This window comes from Oryctolagus cuniculus, chromosome 1, assembly GCF_051225735.1.
Source record: "Oryctolagus cuniculus isolate XC-2025 breed Fujian yellow rabbit chromosome 1, ASM5122573v1, whole genome shotgun sequence".
Classification (NCBI taxonomy): Eukaryota; Metazoa; Chordata; class Mammalia; order Lagomorpha; family Leporidae; genus Oryctolagus; species Oryctolagus cuniculus.
The window spans coordinates 10,007,580-10,024,779 of record NC_142867.1 but is presented as its reverse complement, the minus strand read 5'-3'; the positions used below and the strand labels follow the sequence as shown (position 1 = coordinate 10,024,779).

Genomic DNA, 17,200 nt, shown 5'->3' with positions numbered 1-17,200 from the left:
CCTGGCAATGTAGCTAACATGTTGAGAGGCTGGTGCAGTGGCGCAGTAGGTTAATCCTCTGCCTGTGGTGCCGGCATCCCATATAGGCGCCGGTTCTAGTCCTGGCTGCCCCTCTTCCAATCCAGCTCTCTGCTATGGCCTGGGAAGGCAGTGGAGGATGGCCCAAGTCCTTGGGCCCCTACACCCGCGTGGGAGACTGGGAAGAAGCTCCTGGCTCCTGGCTTCGGATCGGCACGGCTCCGGCCGTTGCGGCCATTTGGGGAGTGAACCAACGGAAGAAAGACCTTTCTCTCTGTCTCTCCCTCTCACTGTCTGTAACTAACTCTCAAATAAAATAATATCTTAAAAAAAAAAAGATGTTGAAAACTTGGGAGTTTGCTGAATGCTCACATCTGATGGACATGAAATTGCGATTCCTGAAGTCTCCCGGAGTTGTATCAAAGGAAGTAAGCCTTGTCTTGCTGACTTGGAAGAAAAAAACTTTTTAAAAAGATTTATTTATTTATTTATTTGAGTGGTACAGTTATAGACAGAGAGGAGGAGGGAGAGACGGAGAGACATCTTTCATCCTCTGGCTCACTCCCCAAATGGCTGCAACGGCTGGAGCTTGGGTGATCTGAAGCCAGGAGCCAGGAGCTTCTGGGTCTCCCATGCGGGTGTAGGGGCCCAAACACTTGGGGCATCCTCCACTGCTTTCCCAGGTCATATCAGAGAGCTGGATCGGAAGAGGAGCAGCCAGGACTTAAACTGATGCCCGTATGGGATGTCAGTACCGCAGACAGAGGCTTTACCTGCTTACGCTACAGCGCTGGCCCCTGGAAGAAAATTTGCCACCTATTGTAACGTGAAAAAGGAAGCTACTGAGTAGTGTGTGTTCTGTGACTTTTTTACAATGAAAGAGTGACCCCTGAACCTCTAGTTTCTTTATTACTTTTTTTTCTTTTTAAGATTTTATTTATTTGAAAGGCAGAGTTAGAGAGGTGAGAGACTGAGAGAGAGAAAAATAGAGAGAAAGAGAGAGAGAGACTCTCTCTACTGGTTCACTCCCCAAATGGCTGCAATGGCTGAGGCTGGGCCAGGCTGAAGCCAGGAGCTTCTTCCAGGTCTCCCATGTGGGTGGCAGGGGCTGAAGGACCTGGGCCATCTTCTGCTTTCCTAGGCACATTAGCAGGGAGCTGGATTGGAAGTGGAGAGCCAGGACTTGGACTGGTGCCCATGTGGGATGTTGGTGCTGCAGGTGGTAGCACCTGCCATACCACAGCGCTGGCTCCTGAACCTTCTAGTCTCCTGTGAAATGAGGGGAGGTCATGAGCCCCAGTGCCCCTCAGCCGTGAGAGTTGCAGGGGTGCACAGAGGAGGAGATGACGGCTGTGTTGGTTTTTTTTCAGTCTCCAGCTTGCACCTCGTATCAGATGACTCCACAAGGGCACAGGGCTCCCCCCAAGATCAACCCAGATAACTACGGGATGGACCTCAACAGCGATGACTCCACTGATGACGAGGCGCATCCCCGGAAGCCCATCCCCACTTGGGCCCGAGGTGAGCAGGGCCCGAAGCTCCCCGGGAGACTCTGGTCCTTGACCGTCCTCGCCTTCTAGGGGCCTGAGGGTGGTGGTTTAGCTACTGCAGGTGGCAGCAGGCTGTTGTGCTGTGGGATGGTGGCTTGAGGCATCAGCCTCTTGAGCCTGCATCAGGCCTTGGGGAAGGTGTGGCGTCCTGTGGCCTGAGGGCTCATCTGAGGAGGAGACCTGTGCGGGTGGACTAAGTGAGATCCACTGCTGGGTGTTCTGACATGGACTTGAGGCCCTTCCTTGGAGTCTTGCCCAGCAGGGCTCTTGAAACTTGGACCCAAATAAACACCTGGGGTGGGAGTAGAGCTGGGAGTGGTAACTGGATGTAGGCAGAATGCTGAGAGCTGGATCCTGCTGGGGAAGTTGCAAGGATGAGGAAGGGCCTGGGGCACTTGAGCAGGATTTGATGCAGGAGTTCACAGACCCCAGCATTAAAACTGGGTGTGGGCCGGCGCCGCGGCTCACTAGGCTAATCCTCCGCCTTGCGGCGCCGGCACACCAGGTTCTAGTCCCGGTCGGGGTGCCGGATTCTGTCCCGGTTGCCCCTCTTCCAGGCCAGCTCTCTGCTGTGGCCCGGGAGTGCAGTGGAGGATGGCCCAAGTGCTTGGGCCCTGCACCCACATGGGAGACCAGGATAAATACCTGGCTCCTGGCTCCTGCCATCGGATCAGCGTGGTGCGCCAGCCGCATTGCACTGGCTGCGGCGGCCATTGGGGGGTAAACCAACGGCAAAAGGAAGACCTTTCTCTCTGTCTCTCTCTCTCACTGTCCACTCTGCCTGTCAAAAAAAAAAAAAAAACAAAAACAAAAACAAAAAAACAAAAACCAAAACCAAAAAAACAACTGGGTGTGGGCAAGTGAGACTGTGCTGTCTCAGACCTGGGTGTGGGGTGTGCTGGATGGAGCAGGGGCATTGGCACACAGTAGGTGCTGCTGGAGGGAGTAGGCATCAGTGCACACAGTAGGTGCCTTGCAGCATTTTCTGAGGTACAGGCTGCAGTGGAAGGCAGCTTCCCCAGAGGGAAGGGCCTGGACTTCCCATAGGGATCAACATTCTACAGCGGACGGCTTGCTGGTGTGGGTTTCACCTCATTCGAGCCCCTCAGTCACTGGGTTCCGGCTTGGTGTCCCTAGTGCTAGTGTTAAGTCACTTGGGAAGTGGCAGTGAGCAGGTGTCACTGCAGAGCCAGGCCAGCAGCAACAGCACCTAATCATGGCTGGCCTTGGGTGGCTTTGCTGAAACAGCACGGGGGTGCTGAGACCTAGCCAGGAAGGGTTATTGAGAAAGAACTGAATTAGCACAGGGCTGGTGCAGAGCAAGCACTGAAGGCAGGTTCCTGCTCCCTCACACCCTAGGGCCTTCCCTAGCCTCATTGGTGGAGCAGTGCCCTCCCACGGCCCCGCCCTGGGGCCTCTGTCAGGCTGCACTGTGATGTGAAGCAGCAAACAGGGAGGTCGAGAGCAGCCTCTCATGCTCGAGTTCTGGAGATGGACTCATCTTTCTGCTGGGGCTGCAGTTATTAGCCTTGGCCTCTGGGGAGAATAAAGCCCCTGCGTCCCAGTCATGGTGAGGACAGTGACCTCATGTGGTGGAGAGGTCAGCCGAGAGCCTGGCTCATGTGAGCTCTTGTGGTCTGTCTGCAAGCAGCCGGCAGTAAGGATGTGAATAAGAGCATTACCAGTGCTTGGTGTGGGTGGGCGGGGGAGGGCTCCGGTAGACGAGCTGATTTTTGGGGTTGGGGTAGGCAGGGGTGAAGAGGATGCCAGGGCACTGTGGGTAGCAGGGAAGGGATAGGAGGCTAATGGAGAGTGACCTGGACCTCCACTTGCCCCTGCAGGCACCCAGCTCAGCCAGGCCATCGTCCACCAGTACTACCACCCCCCAAACCTTCTGGAGCTCTTTGGAACCATTCTCCCACTGGACTTGGAGGACATCTTCAAAAAGAGCAAGCCCCGTTATCACAAGCGCACCAGCTCTGCTGTCTGGAACTCACCTCCTCTGCAGGGCCCCAGGGCCCCTGGCAGCCTGACCTACAGCCTCAAGAAGCACTGAGGCAGGCTACGGCCTCCTTGGCAGTCTCTGCTCCTGTCGCTGTCCGTCTGTCTCTCTGTGTCGGTCTGGTGTCCGCCCGCCTGGTGTGCCAGGCTGAGGGCTTGGTGAGTTTTATATAAACGTCTTCCATGTGCCAGATGTTTCTGCTGTAGGTGGAAGGTGGCTCCAGGCTTGTTTGGAGGATGGGTGTGGTGGGTGGTTGGGGAGGAACCAGGCTGAGCCCCAGCCTGCCCACAGGCAGCACTCTGTAAATAGGTTGTAATTCAGCTGAGTTTTTGTCTCTAGTGTCTTGAGAGCTAGATTAATAAAGTGTATTCCTTCAAGCCTGCGTGGGTATTGTGAAAACTGGGGGGCCTCAGCACCATGCCCTGCAGCTGGGGGCCCCTTGGAGGTTGGGCATCAAGATTGCCTGTTGGGAGATCCTACCCCCAGAGATAGTGATGTAGTGGGAATCCTGGTGCCTGGACAACCCCTGGGAAAAGCACACCCGTTCCTTTCACGATGGAGCAGGTGAAGGTGCTTCCTGTATTTCTGGTGCTCCTTGTTTGTCAAGAGGAGCTTGTTCCCTGGGAAAGACCTGGATCTTGACAGCTCTGTCGTTCCCCAAGCTTCACCCTCGCTGCATGGTGGTCAAGGAACCTGAGGAAGTCTGTGTGTACTGCTGAAACATGGCTGACCTTAGGAAGGGGGGAGGGTCCCCCAGAACCATCTTGGGACCAGTGCTTGCAGGCTGAGAGGTTTCCCCAACCAAAGCAGACAGCCACTAACTCAGTGCTTAGTGGCAGTGTAGGCTGGCCCTGGTCCTGCCCACTAGCTGCCTGCTGCGTTCTTGGTGCACACCCTCTGCTGCTCTATCCGTAGAAGAGGGCCTGGCAAGCCAGAACCCATGGGCCACGTCAAGTTGCATTCAGCTTTCTGAAGTTTTTTGGAACACATTTAATGGGAACTCTGTCCTTCTTCACTGGTTACGTCAGATGCTCTGCTTCCAGGGCAGATGGGTCATGCAGCTGAAGCCAGGTGGCCTGCAGACTTGAAAACATTTATGATCTGAACCTTTACAGAAAAAGCATGCTGACCCTTGCTTCAGGACAAAATAAAGGCTAAACACCAGAGCCTTTAATAAGTGAGAAAATAATGAACACAGAACAGTAGACTGGAGTCTGGAAGATTCTACCTGTTTTAGGAAGCCTTTTGTCCTGAGAGGAAGTTTTTAGGAAGGCAGAAGGTGTATTTTGGATGACAGCTTTGGAGGTTCATGGTCCAAGGTGGGCAGCCTCACTGGTTTGTGGGTGGTAACAGAGGTGGATGGTGGAGTGAGTGCAGAGGGAGCATCACACGGTGAGCAGAGACCTGGAGCTCACTCATCTGTCCATGTCCACGAGTCTGTATAAAGCCACCGTGATTTGATCCTGGGGACTCCACCCTAGCAACTAATCCAATCCAGTCACTTCCCAAAGACCTTGCCTTCAGTTGGATCACACATTGCCCCTCTGACGCCATTGATATGAGACGGGTTTAAACATCTTCCTGACTTGGGAGCATTATCAATGCAAAGCAAAGCATTTATGGTTGATTGGAATATGGTATCCAATTTACATTTGTTCCTTATGTTCTGAATGGATAGTTGTGTAAGCTGGAGGGTGTGTTTTTGTCTAAAAGCCAGTAGCAAAATATTTTTGTGTGCATATTGATGCAGTGTGTTCAAGACAAGGTTGTTACTCAGCAGAAAGGTAATTCCAGGTGCTCCTAGTTTAGCCATTCTAGCAGGTGTGTAGTGATCACTCCTCATGGTTTTAATTTGCATTTCCCTATGGCTGGGGAGGGTGAATGTTTTCCCATGTATTTATTTGCCGTCTGTGTATCTTTGGTGAAGAGTGTTCTCAAGTCTTTTGTACCTTTTTAAATTGGGATGTTTTCTTTCTCACTGTCGAGTTTATGAATCTTTCTTATTATGAATACAAGTCTGTTGTTGGATTTGTGCTTTGTAGCATTTTCTCCCAGTCTGCAGTGTATCTTTTTGTTTAACAGTGTCTTTCACAGAGCAGAACTTTTAATTTGGCGAATTTCAATTTATCAATTTTGTTTTCCTTTATGGGTTGTGATTTTTTGGTGTCATGACTAAAAAATCTTGGTCTACCACCAAAGACTCTGTAAGTGTTTTATTTTTGTACTTGTTGCATTTTGATTTATGATCTATTTTGAGTTAGCATTTTTAAAAGTGTGAAGTTTATGGTTTTTGTTTGTGTTTGAGTGCATATGCGTGGATGTCTAAGTTGGTCCAGCACCACTTGTTGAAAAGGCTGGCCTTTCGATACTGAATCCCTTTTGCCTTTTTGTCAAAAACCAATTAGCCATATTGTTGGGCCTGTTTTCTGGATGTCTTATTCTCTTCCATTGATCTGTGTCTCTCCTTTGGTCAATGCCATGTGGTCAAGTTTACTGTAGCTTTGTAATAAGTCTAAAAACCTAGTAGTGAAATTTCTTCAACTTTATTTTTCCTTTTCAGTATTGTTTCAGCTATTCTATCAGGTTTTACTTTTCCATGTGAATTTTAGAATCAGTTTATCTGTACAAAATTTCTCCTGAGATTTCGATTGGAATTGCATTAAATCTAAAGTCAAATTTGGAAAGAATCCACATTTTTATGACAGGGAGCCTTTAATCCATGAACAGAAGGTGTTTATTTACAGCTCAAGTTTCATCAGCATTTTGCAGTTCCAGCACACAGATCCTACACATACATTGTTAGATTTATAGCTGTTTTCTTGGAGCTGTTGTAAATGTGTTATTTTTCTGACTTTGGTTTCTACTTGTTTATTGCTGGTATATAGAAAACAATTGATTTTTTTGTGTTGATGTGCCTTCTGATGCATCTACAACAGGACTCTGTGGGAAATGCATAGCACTAAATGCCTGGTTTAGAACAAAGGGTCTCAAATCAGTGATTTTTAGCTTCTACTCTAAGAAATTAGAAAAAGAAGAGTAAATTTAAAAAAATGGAAGACAAGAGAAATAGCAAAGAGCAGGAATCAGTGACAATGGAAAGATAAATGGTGTTGTAGAAATGGATAACCCAAAAGCTGGGTCTCTGAGAAGCTTAGGGAAATTTGCAAACCTGTATCTAGACTGATCAGGGGAAAAAGACAAGATAAAAATTACCAGTGCCAGGAATGAGAGAGGGGGCATCAACTACAGAGTTTTTAGGAGTTAAACTGTTCTGAACAATTTATGTTAATATGTTTGACAGTTTAGGTGAAATGAACTCACAAGTTCCTTGGAAGATACAGATTATCTCAGGTCATTCAAGAAAAAAATAGAAAACCTAAACACTACTATCAATGAAAGAAATAGAAATTTTAGTTAAAAATCTCACAAAGAAAGCTGTAAGCCTAGAAGGCTGTACTGGTAAATGTTACCACACATTTGAAAAAATGGTACCACGTCTACACAAGTTCTGCCAGCCAACTGAAGTGGAAAGAATAGTTCTCGATTCTGGGAGGCCAGCATTTCCCTGACCCCCAACCAAACATTGCAGAAATATTAACACAAAAGTTCTAGCAGATCCAATCCTTAATAAATTATCCTTATAAAAAAAGACCATCTTGACAAAATGAGGTTTACCCGAGGCATGCAAAATGTTTAACATTTGAAAGCTTATTAGTATAATTCACTATGTTAACTGTGCAAACAAACAATATGGTTAACAGAGGCAGGAATCTGACAGTTCAACACTAACAATTCACAATAAAAGTCCTAAGTGAATGGGCCGGCTCTGCGGCTCACTAGGCTAATCCTCCGCCTTGCTGTGCCGGCACACTGGGTTCTAGTCTCAGTCGGGGCGCCAGATTCTGTCCCGGTTGCCCCTCTTCCAGGCCAGCTCTCTGCTGTGGCCAGGGAGGGCAGTGGAGGATGGCCCAAGTGCTTGGGCCCTGCACCCCATGGGAGACCAGGATAAGTACTCCTGCCATCGGATCAGCGCGGTGCTCTGGCCACAGCGCGGTGGCCATTGGAGGGTGAACCAACGGCAAAGGAAGACCTTTCTCTCTGTCTTTCTTTCTCATTGTCCACTCTGCCTGTCAAAAAAAAAAAAAAAAAAGTCCTTAGTGAGTAGGGGTCAAAGGAAATTCACTCAGTTTGATAAAGCACTTCTACAAAAATCTCAACGTGATACTTCATGTGGATGCATTCCTGTTACTACCAGCTCCAGGGCAAGGATGCCCACTCTTGTGAACATTTTACCAGAGGGTGTAAGACAGTGCAGCAGGGCAAAAAGCAAACAAAAAGCACTGGAAAAGAACAGTTAAAACTCAGAGATAATTTTTGGAAAATCTGATAGCTACCAAAAAGCTGTTGGGACAAATAAATCAGTTTAGCTTGACTGTAGTATGTAAGACTTTCACAAAAAAACTTGTATTTGCCATGTGCACTCAAAATAATTTATGATGATGTTGACAATTGCAAAAAGTTTTAGTGGTAAATTTTACAGTCTGAAAGATGTGTGTGGAGAAAAACCACAAGACATTGATTAGAAAATTATTCAAGACTTAAATGGGATATATACCATGTTCATGGATTTAATGGTTTTTTAAAAAGATTTATTTGAAAGCATTAGAGAGATAGGGGGAGAGAGAGAGAGAGAGAGAGATTGATTTTCCATCTGCTGATTCACCCCCAGATGGCCCCAACAGCCAGGGCTATGCCAGGGCTGAGGCCAAGAATACGGGAACTTTTTCTGCGTCTCTTACATGGGTGGCAGGGGCCCAAGTCCTCGGGCCATCTTCTGCTGCTTTTCCCAGGCCATTAGCAGGGAGCTGGATTGGAAGTGGAGCAGCGTCCAATCGGACTCAAACTGGCACCCATGTGGGATGCCAGCATCTTAGGCCATGTGGCTTTACTTGCTAAGCCACAGTGCTAGCCCCGGATATAATGTTCTTAAGGTGTTAATCTCCCCCAGAAAGATTTAACTTTTTTTAAGATTTGTTTATTTATTTTTTAAGATTTATTTATTTTATTTGAAAGAGTTAAACAGAGAGGAGAGGCAGAAAGAGAGAGAGGTCTTCCATCTGATGGTTCACTTCCCAATTGGCCTCAATGGCTGGAGCTGCGGTGATCTGAAGCCAGGAGCCAGGAGCTTCTTCCGGTCGCCCACGCCGGTGCAGGGGCCCAAGCACCTGGGCCATCCTCCATTGCCTTCCCGGGCCACAGCAGAGAGCTGGACTGGAAGAGGAACAACCGGGACTAGAACCCGGTGCCCATATGAGATGCTGGTGCTTCAGGCCAGGCATTAACCTGCTGTGCCAAGCGCTGGCCCCAAGTTTTTTTTTTTTTTTTTAAATTTGAAAGCCAGAGTTACTGAGAGAGAGAGAGACAGATAGGTCATCCATCTTTTGGTTCACTCCCCAGATGGCCACAATGGCCAGGGCTAGGCCAAGCTGAAACTAGGAGCCAGAGGCTTCTTCCAAGTCTCCCTTGTGGGTGCAGGAACCCAAGCACCTGGACCATTCTCCACTGCTTTCCCAGGCATATTAGCAGGGAGCTGGATTGTAAGTGGAGCAGCTGGGACTCGAACCTATGCTCTGATATGGGATGCTAGTGTTGTAGGTGGCAGCTTAGCTCACTGTGCCACAATGCCAGCCCCTGAAATTTTTAGGGTCCAGGAATAAACCATCACTTTGGTTTTTGACAAAGGTCAAAAGGCAGTTCAACGTGGAAAGCATGATTTTTTTTCAACACATTGTCCTGGAACAATTAAATATGTATGTCTAAAAATATCTCCAAACTTTCCTCACACTGTATTTCAGATTTAATTCATAAAATATCATAGGATTAAATTTAACAGCTAAAATTATAAGAAGAAGAAAACAGAACCAAATTTTTAGTGTGTTTGTATTTGGCAGAGATTTCTTAGGATTCAAAAAGTGTGACTTATAATAGAAAGTCAACCAATTTGATTGGACTTCATCAAGTTAAAAACTTGGCTCTATTAAAGTCGGTTATTCAGCTTCTTTCATGTATTCTCCCATGGAAGGGAATAACCTATCCTACTGTATTTCTAGGAATAGAACTGGGCCCAACTTAACCATCTGCTCAGAATGGGGAAGAAACAGGTTCCCCTAGGCCCTTATCCACCTGCACACTTCTTCCTGAGCCACAGGTGGTGACCTGCTCTGTGAGGCTTTTCCTGTGTCTAATCAGGTGGACCACAGCATAGCTCCTTCTGACTGCTCTGGGCATTTAGCAGCACAAGCCTAAATCCATGTGTTGCAGCGGGGTTGTGGCCATCAGCCATGGGCATTCCCTGTCACTGGGTCTGCTGAGCAACAGTGAATGCTGGGTAAACTCTGCTTGAGCAAGAGCCAGAGCAGTTTGTCTCCCTCTGGGCTTCCTTGATGCAAACATCTCTGTTGAAGGTTTAGGGACGGGAGAGCAGGCATGGGAAGGGAAGAAGGCACTAATGTGACTTCGAGGGGACTGCAAACTATAGAGATCCAGGTTACTGTCTTACCTGAGATTTCATAAGCTCAATTTTGAGGCTCTCCTAGACATCTGAAGAATCAAAAAGAGGCCTAGCACATGCTTGCATTTCTTATTGAGCTTGTGTCTCCAGCCAGCAAAGTAGAAAATGAGTTGCATGGCCAACCTCAACCACATCCCCTCTCCTGTGCACATTGGAGGGAGGAAGTGAACTCACTTTATTTTTCTTTTTAATTTTTTAAAAAATTATTTATTAGAGAGAGAGAGAGAGAGGTCTAACATGTGCTGGTTCACTCCCCGAATGGTTGCAATGGCCAGAGCTGGGCCAGTCTGAAACTAGGGGCCAGGAGCTTCTTCTGGGTCTCCCACTCAGGCGCAGGTGCCCAAGCACTTGGGCCATCTTCTGCTGCTTTACCAGGGAACTGAATCAGAAGTAGAGCAGCTGAGACTTGAACCAGCTCCCATATGGGATGCAGGTGGCTGCTTTACCCACTGTATCACAATGCTGGCCCCAAACTCTCTTATAAGGTGGAAATTTCAGGGTGTTTTAAAATCGTACCTACTTAGTAGGGGTACTTTTATTGCAATTTAGTAAACCTGAAAGAGTAGACATGAAGGCTGACATGATTCAGATGTAGTTGTCTAAATCCATGAAACTTTTGTCTTTTTTACACAAAGAAAAATCCACACACACTCCTACTTTTGTCACTTTGTTTTTTAAAATAATCTCCATCTCTCTGCTTTTAAGAAATAGGAAACTTGATAATATCAGATTGATTCCAGGTTAACCATTTTGTGGTTTCCTACAAAGGAACAAGAGGCAATAACATTGAGTGTTTTGATACTTTTTTAGTTCTCTGTTTATTTTCCCTGCAGCTTTGTCTCTGTCCTGAGAGGATTTATTGGTGGGGGAATGTATATATATGAAGAAATACTCAAGATCACTAGCTGTGAAGGAAATGCAAATGAAAATCACAATGAGATATCACCTCACCTCAGTTCGAATGACTGTTATTAGAAAGATAAAATGTAGAGAGATCCAAGATAGCTAAATAGGGTGTTGCCACACTAACTTATGCTGCTCTGGGATATGAAAAGAACAAAGGAAGAGGCTCTGTTTCCAGGATCTGACCAATGGGAATTTTCAGTGAAGAAGTGATAAAATCAACGGAGGCTCCCTGTACAAGAGGAGAGAAGTCAGACACCACTGCAGCCCGAGCCACCGTCTTACCACACCGTGTGCCCTGCTGCTCACAGCTTTAGTTGAGAAGGAATTCCACAGTCACCACTGATTTTTACTTGTCTGAAGAGCTGAGTGGGGTCAGAGCTGGGCTTGGAGCAGGGAAGCTTCCTGGCTTCCTTCCTCTTCCTGACTCGTGCAGAGTGCCCTACTCAGCAGGGAAAAGTTGTGCAGCATGCTCCATTTCTACCAGCATCTCAAAGTCAGACAGTGTGAGGGGCAAAGGACAGATCTGCATTATGCAACTGTGGCAGTTGGGGCATTAGCTCCAGAGCTATGCTTATGAACTCTGTGTGCAAGAGGGATTCACCTTAGCTTCTGGGGACTAATACCAGAAGCAGCCTGTAAAAAACTCTGCTCCACCCTGGATGATCTGGGTGACGAATCCACTATACCCTGCTCACCAGGACTGTAACAATTCATTCTACCTTTCTGGTGTCACTGGAATCTACCCACTGGACATAGGAAAGAACTTACCTGCATTCCACCTCTCTGAACTCATATCCTCTAGAGTAAAATCTCCTGTGTACCTTATCCCCCCCCCCCCCCCCCCCCGTAGGACTGGAACAGGGTCAAGTTCACGTCTGTTAGTCCTGGGACTAGGGATGTGGGTGTTTTAAGCCACAGCACCTGAGCAGGACCTGAGGAAGGGGCCATCCATATCACACAGTCCTAGTCTGACAGCACTTGGTGCCACACGCCATACCTTCACCCATGCTTGTCAGTAGGACAAGGGGGCAGCCACCCCTGTCTCCCTCAGCAACAAGAACAGGCCATCAAGAAGAGGAAACTACTCAGAGACTGCACTCTTGGGCTCATCTAGAACCAAAGTCAAAGAAACAAGCCCAGTATTACTCTACATACCAGCTAAACCATGAACTTTATTTTTTTTAATTTTTTAAAAAAATTTGTTTATTTGACAGACAGAGTTAGACAGTGGGAGAGAGACAGAGAGAAAGGTCTTCCTTCCATTGGTTCACCCCCAAATGGCCATTATGGCCAGAGCTATGCCAATCTGAAACCAGGAGCCAGGAGCTTCCTCCTGGTCTCCCATGTGGGTGCAGGGGCCCAAGCACTTGGGCCATCCTCCACTGCCCTCTGGGCCACAGCAGAGAGCTGGACTGGAAGAAGAACAACTGGGACTAGAACCCGGCACCCACATGGGATGCTGGCACCACAGGTGGAGAATTAACCTAGTGAGCCATGGTGCCGGCCCCTAAACTTTTTTTAAAAAAGATTTATTTGTTTGAAAGACAGAGTTATAGCGAGGCAGAGGGAGAGGGAGAGGGAGAGGGAGAGAGATTCAAAGTCAGGAGGCAGGAGGTTCTTCCTGGTCTCCCATGTGGGTGCAGGGACCCAAGGATTTGGGCCATCTTCCACTGCTTTCCCAGGTGCATTAGCAGGGAGCTGGATTAGAAGTGGCACAGCCAGAACTTGAACTGGCAGCCATATGGGTGGCTGGCACTGTAGGGGCAGCTTTACCTGCTATGCAATATTACTGGCCCCATAAATTTTTTAAAAAAGATTTATTTATTTATTTGAGGCAGAGTTTCAGAAAGAGAGGGAGAGGCAGAAAAAAGTCTTCCATCTGCTGGCTCACTCCACAAATGGTTGCAATGGCCAGAGCTGGGCAGATTAGAAGCCGGAGCCAGGAGTTTCCTCCAGGTCTTTCACATGGTTGCAGGGGTCCAAGCACTTGGGTTATCTTCTACTGCTTTCCCAGGCCACCAGCAGAGAGTCGGATTGGAAGTGGAGCAGGGACTCGAACTGGTGCCCATATGCGATGCCAGCACTGCAGGCTGTGGCTTTACCTGATAAACCACAGCGCTGGCCCCTAACCATAAACTCTTTTACAATAAAACCTATTGCATAAAGAAGAAGGGACAAATATATCAGATGAGAAGACATCAACATAGGGACACAGGAGACATGAAGAATGATGTTTCCAAAAAGCCATAATACTACTCCAACAAATTAGATCCTGAACTGAAGGAACTGAACCTGCTAAATGAAATAATAGTTGAAAATGTTCCAGGTCTTGAAAGACATGAACATTCAGATACAAGAAGCTTAAAGAACCGCAAAAGACTCAACCAATAAAGGTCTTCTTCAAGGCATATTGTCAAATTGTCAAAAGTTAAAGACAAGGAGAGAATCCTAAAGACAGTAAGAGAAAAGCATCAAGCTACATATAAAGGAAAACCAATTAGATTAACATCAGACTTCTCAGTGGAAACCCTACAGGTCAGAAGAAAGTGGATGACATATCCAAGGTCTTAAAAGACAAAAACTTCCAACCAAGAATATTATATCCAGTGAAGCTATTCCTTGAAAGCGAAGCCAAAATAAAATATTTTCTAGATAAGCAAAAACTGAGAGAATTCACCTCCGCCAGACCAACCTTACAAGAAGTTCTGAAGCACATCCTGCATTAGTGGTAGACATGAAAACATGTGACCAAATGCACTAACAGAGCAGGTAGAATCATCTTCCAGTCAACAAAATGACAGGTCTTAGTTCATATATATAAATACTAACCTTGAATGTAAATGGATTAAATTCATGAACCAAAAGACTTAGGCTGGCTGAATGGATAAAAAAACCATGATCCCACTCTGTGCTGCCTGCAAGAAACTCACTTCACAAAGATACACACACACCGAAAGTGAAGGATTGGAAAAAATACTGAGCAGGATTGCTATCCTGATAGCAAATAAAACATACTTTAAATAAAAAACTGTTACAAGAGACTAAAAAGGACCATATGTTTTGAGAAAAGGTTCATTTCAGCAAGAAGACATAACAATCATAAATATATATAACCCAACACAAGATCACTCAGATATATACAGAAAATACTATTAGACCTAAAGGGAGAGATAGAATCCAATACAATAATAGTGGGTAACTTCAAAACCCCACTCTCATCAATGGACAGATCATCCAGACAAAACATCAATAAAGATATATTGGCTGGCGCCGTGGCTCACTAGGCTAATCCTCCGCCTTGCGGCGCCGGCACACCGGGTTCTAGTCCCGGTCGAGGCGCCGGATTCTGTCCCGGTTGCCCCTCTTCCAGGCCAGCTCTCTGCTATGGCCAGGGAGTGCAGTGGAGGATGGCCCAAGTGCTTGGGCCCTGCACCCCATGGGAGACCAGGATAAGTACCTGGCTCCTGCCATCGGATCAGCGCGGTGTGCCGGCCGCAGTGCGCCGGCCACGGCGGCCATTGGAGGGTGAACCAACAGCAAAGGAAGACCTTTCTCTCTGTCTCTCTCTCTCACTGTCCACTCTGCCTGTCAAAAAAAAAAAAAAAGATACATTGGAGCTGAAACATACTCTGGAGCAAATGGACATAACAGACATTTTCAGGACATTTCACCAGCAGCTACAGACCACACATTCTAGTCATCAGCACATGGGACATTTCTAGGATAGACCACATATTAGGCCACAAATCAAGTCTCAGCAAAGTTAAAAAGATTGAAATCATACCAAGTGTCTTCTCAGATCATAGGGGAATAAAACTAGAAATCAACAAGAAGATCAATAAAACACTCACAAATGCTTGGAAATTAAACAACAGGCTACTGAATGATTAATGGGTAATTGAAGAAATTAAACAAATGAAAATGAAAGCAACATATCAAAACATGGGATACAGCAAAGGCAATATTAAGAGGGAAGTGTGTAGCGTTAGGTGCTTACATTAAAAAAAGGGAAATGTCTCAAGTTAAAGATCTGATGATGAATCTTGAAGACTTAGAAAAACAATAATAAACCAAATCAGTAGGAGGTGAGAAATAATAAGGATCGGAAGAGAAATAAGTGAAATTGAAGCTAAAAACAATACAAAACATCAACAAAAAAAAAAAACCATTTGTTGTTTTGAGGAGGTAAACAAAATAGATAAACCTCTAGGCAGACAAAGAAAAATAGAGAAATTAGAGATGAAAAAGGGGACATTACAATTGACACCACTGAAATACAGAGGATCAGAAGAACCTACTGTGAAGAACTATATGCTAATAAACTGGAAAACCTCGAAGAAATGGATAAATTCATGGATTCATATAGTCTACCAAGATTAAATCAAGAAGGTATAGACTACCTAAACAGACCTGTAACAAGCAATGAGATTAAAGCAATAATCAAGTCTTCCATCAAGGAAGTCTATGACTTGATGGCTTTACTACTGAATTTTACAAAACATTCAAAGAGGAAGTAACTCCAATACTCTTCAAACTATTCCAAAATATTGAACAGAGTGGAATTCTGCCAAAGTCTTTTTATGAGGCCAGCATTACTTTGATACCAAAACCGAAGATACAACACAGAAAGAAAACTATAGACCTGTATCCTTAACAAACATAGATGCAAAGATTCTCAACAAAATACTAACAAGTCAAACCCAAAACCACATAAAAAATCATACATCACAATCAAGTATGATTTATACCAGAAATGCAACAGTGGTTCAAGATTTGCAAATCAATAAGTGTCATAAAGAACATCAATAGAATGAAGAACAAAAACTAGATAGTCATCTCAATAGATGCAGAGAAAGCATTTGATAAGATTCAACATCCTTTCATGAGAAAAACTTTCCATAAATTAAGCATAGGAGGAGCATTCCTCAAAATTACAAAGGCTATATTCCACACACCAACAGCCAATATCATACTGATTGTGGGAAAACTGAAATCACTTCCCTGAGATCTGGAACAGGACAAGAATACCCACTTTCACCACTCTTATTCAAGATTGTATTGGAAGTATTAGCAAGAGCAATTAGGGAAGGGAAAGAAATAAAGGGCATCACAATTGGAAAAGAGCCAAAATATCCATGATAGCAGATGACACAATGTACATGGGAATACCTTAAACAATCCATTGAAAAGCTGATTGAGAGGCCTGTGCTGTGGCAAGGTGGGTTAAGCCTCCATCTGCAATGCTGGCATCCCACACAGACACAAAATTCAGATCCCAGTTGTTTTCTTCTGATCCACCTCCCTGCTAAAGCACCTAGGAAAGTAGCAGAAGATGGCTCAAGTGCTTGGGCCCCTGTACCCATGTGAGAGACCTGGAAGATACTCCTGGATTCTGGCTTTGGCCTGGTCCAACCCTGGCTATTGTGGCCATCTGGGGAGTGAACCAGCAGATGGAATATCTCTCTTTGTCTCTCCTCTTCTCTCTCTGTACTCTGAATTTCAAATAAAATAAATAGAATCTTAAAGCTGCTTGAACTGATAAACCAATTCAGTAAAGTTGCAGGTTATAAAACAAGCATGCAGAAAAGCTTTTTTGTATGCTATTGATGAAATCACACAAAAGAGTAATCAAGAAAGAAATCTCATTCACAATAGCCACAACCCCCCCCCCCCCCAATATTTAGGAATAAATGTAATCAAAGATGTGGAAAATCTCTATAAGGAAAATTATATATCAAACATTAATAAAAGAATCCATTAAAGACACGAAAACAGAAAGCTATTCCTTATTCATGGATTGGAAGAATCAATATCATTAAAATATCTATACTATCTACCTCTCAAAACACCAATAACATTTTTTTTTAAATAAAGATTTATTTATTTATTTGAGAGGCAGAGTTGCAGAGTAGTAGAGGCAGAGAGAGAGAGAGCGAGAAAGAGAGAGAGAGAAAGAGGTCTTCCATCTGCTGGTTCACTCCCTAGATGGCCACAACAATGGAACTTGGCCAATCCAAAGCCAGGAGCCAGGAGCTTCTTCCCGGTCTCCCATGTGGGTGCAGGGCCCCAAGAACTAGAGCCATCTTCCGCTGTTTTCCCAGGCCACAGCAGAGAGCTGGATTGGAAGTACAGCAGCCAGGACTCGAACTTGTG

At 45.6% G+C, this 17,200-nt stretch overlaps 1 protein-coding gene across 4 annotated transcripts in view; it reads left to right on the top strand.

Moving 5' to 3' along the window:
• Window positions 1–5,768, top strand: part of INCENP (inner centromere protein) — a 31,329-nt gene extending 25,561 nt beyond the window's left edge. For all 4 annotated transcript variants that reach the window (XM_008274397.5, XM_089307776.1, XM_008274395.5 and 1 more), the window contains 2 exons: window positions 1,389–1,539; window positions 3,410–5,768. In XM_008274397.5, the coding sequence (XP_008272619.4) occupies window positions 1,389–1,539; window positions 3,410–3,624 (366 nt within the window). In that variant the 3' untranslated portion in view covers window positions 3,625–5,768. The remainder of the gene's footprint in view (window positions 1–1,388; window positions 1,540–3,409) is intronic.
• Window positions 5,769–17,200: the final 11,432 nt, after the last annotated feature.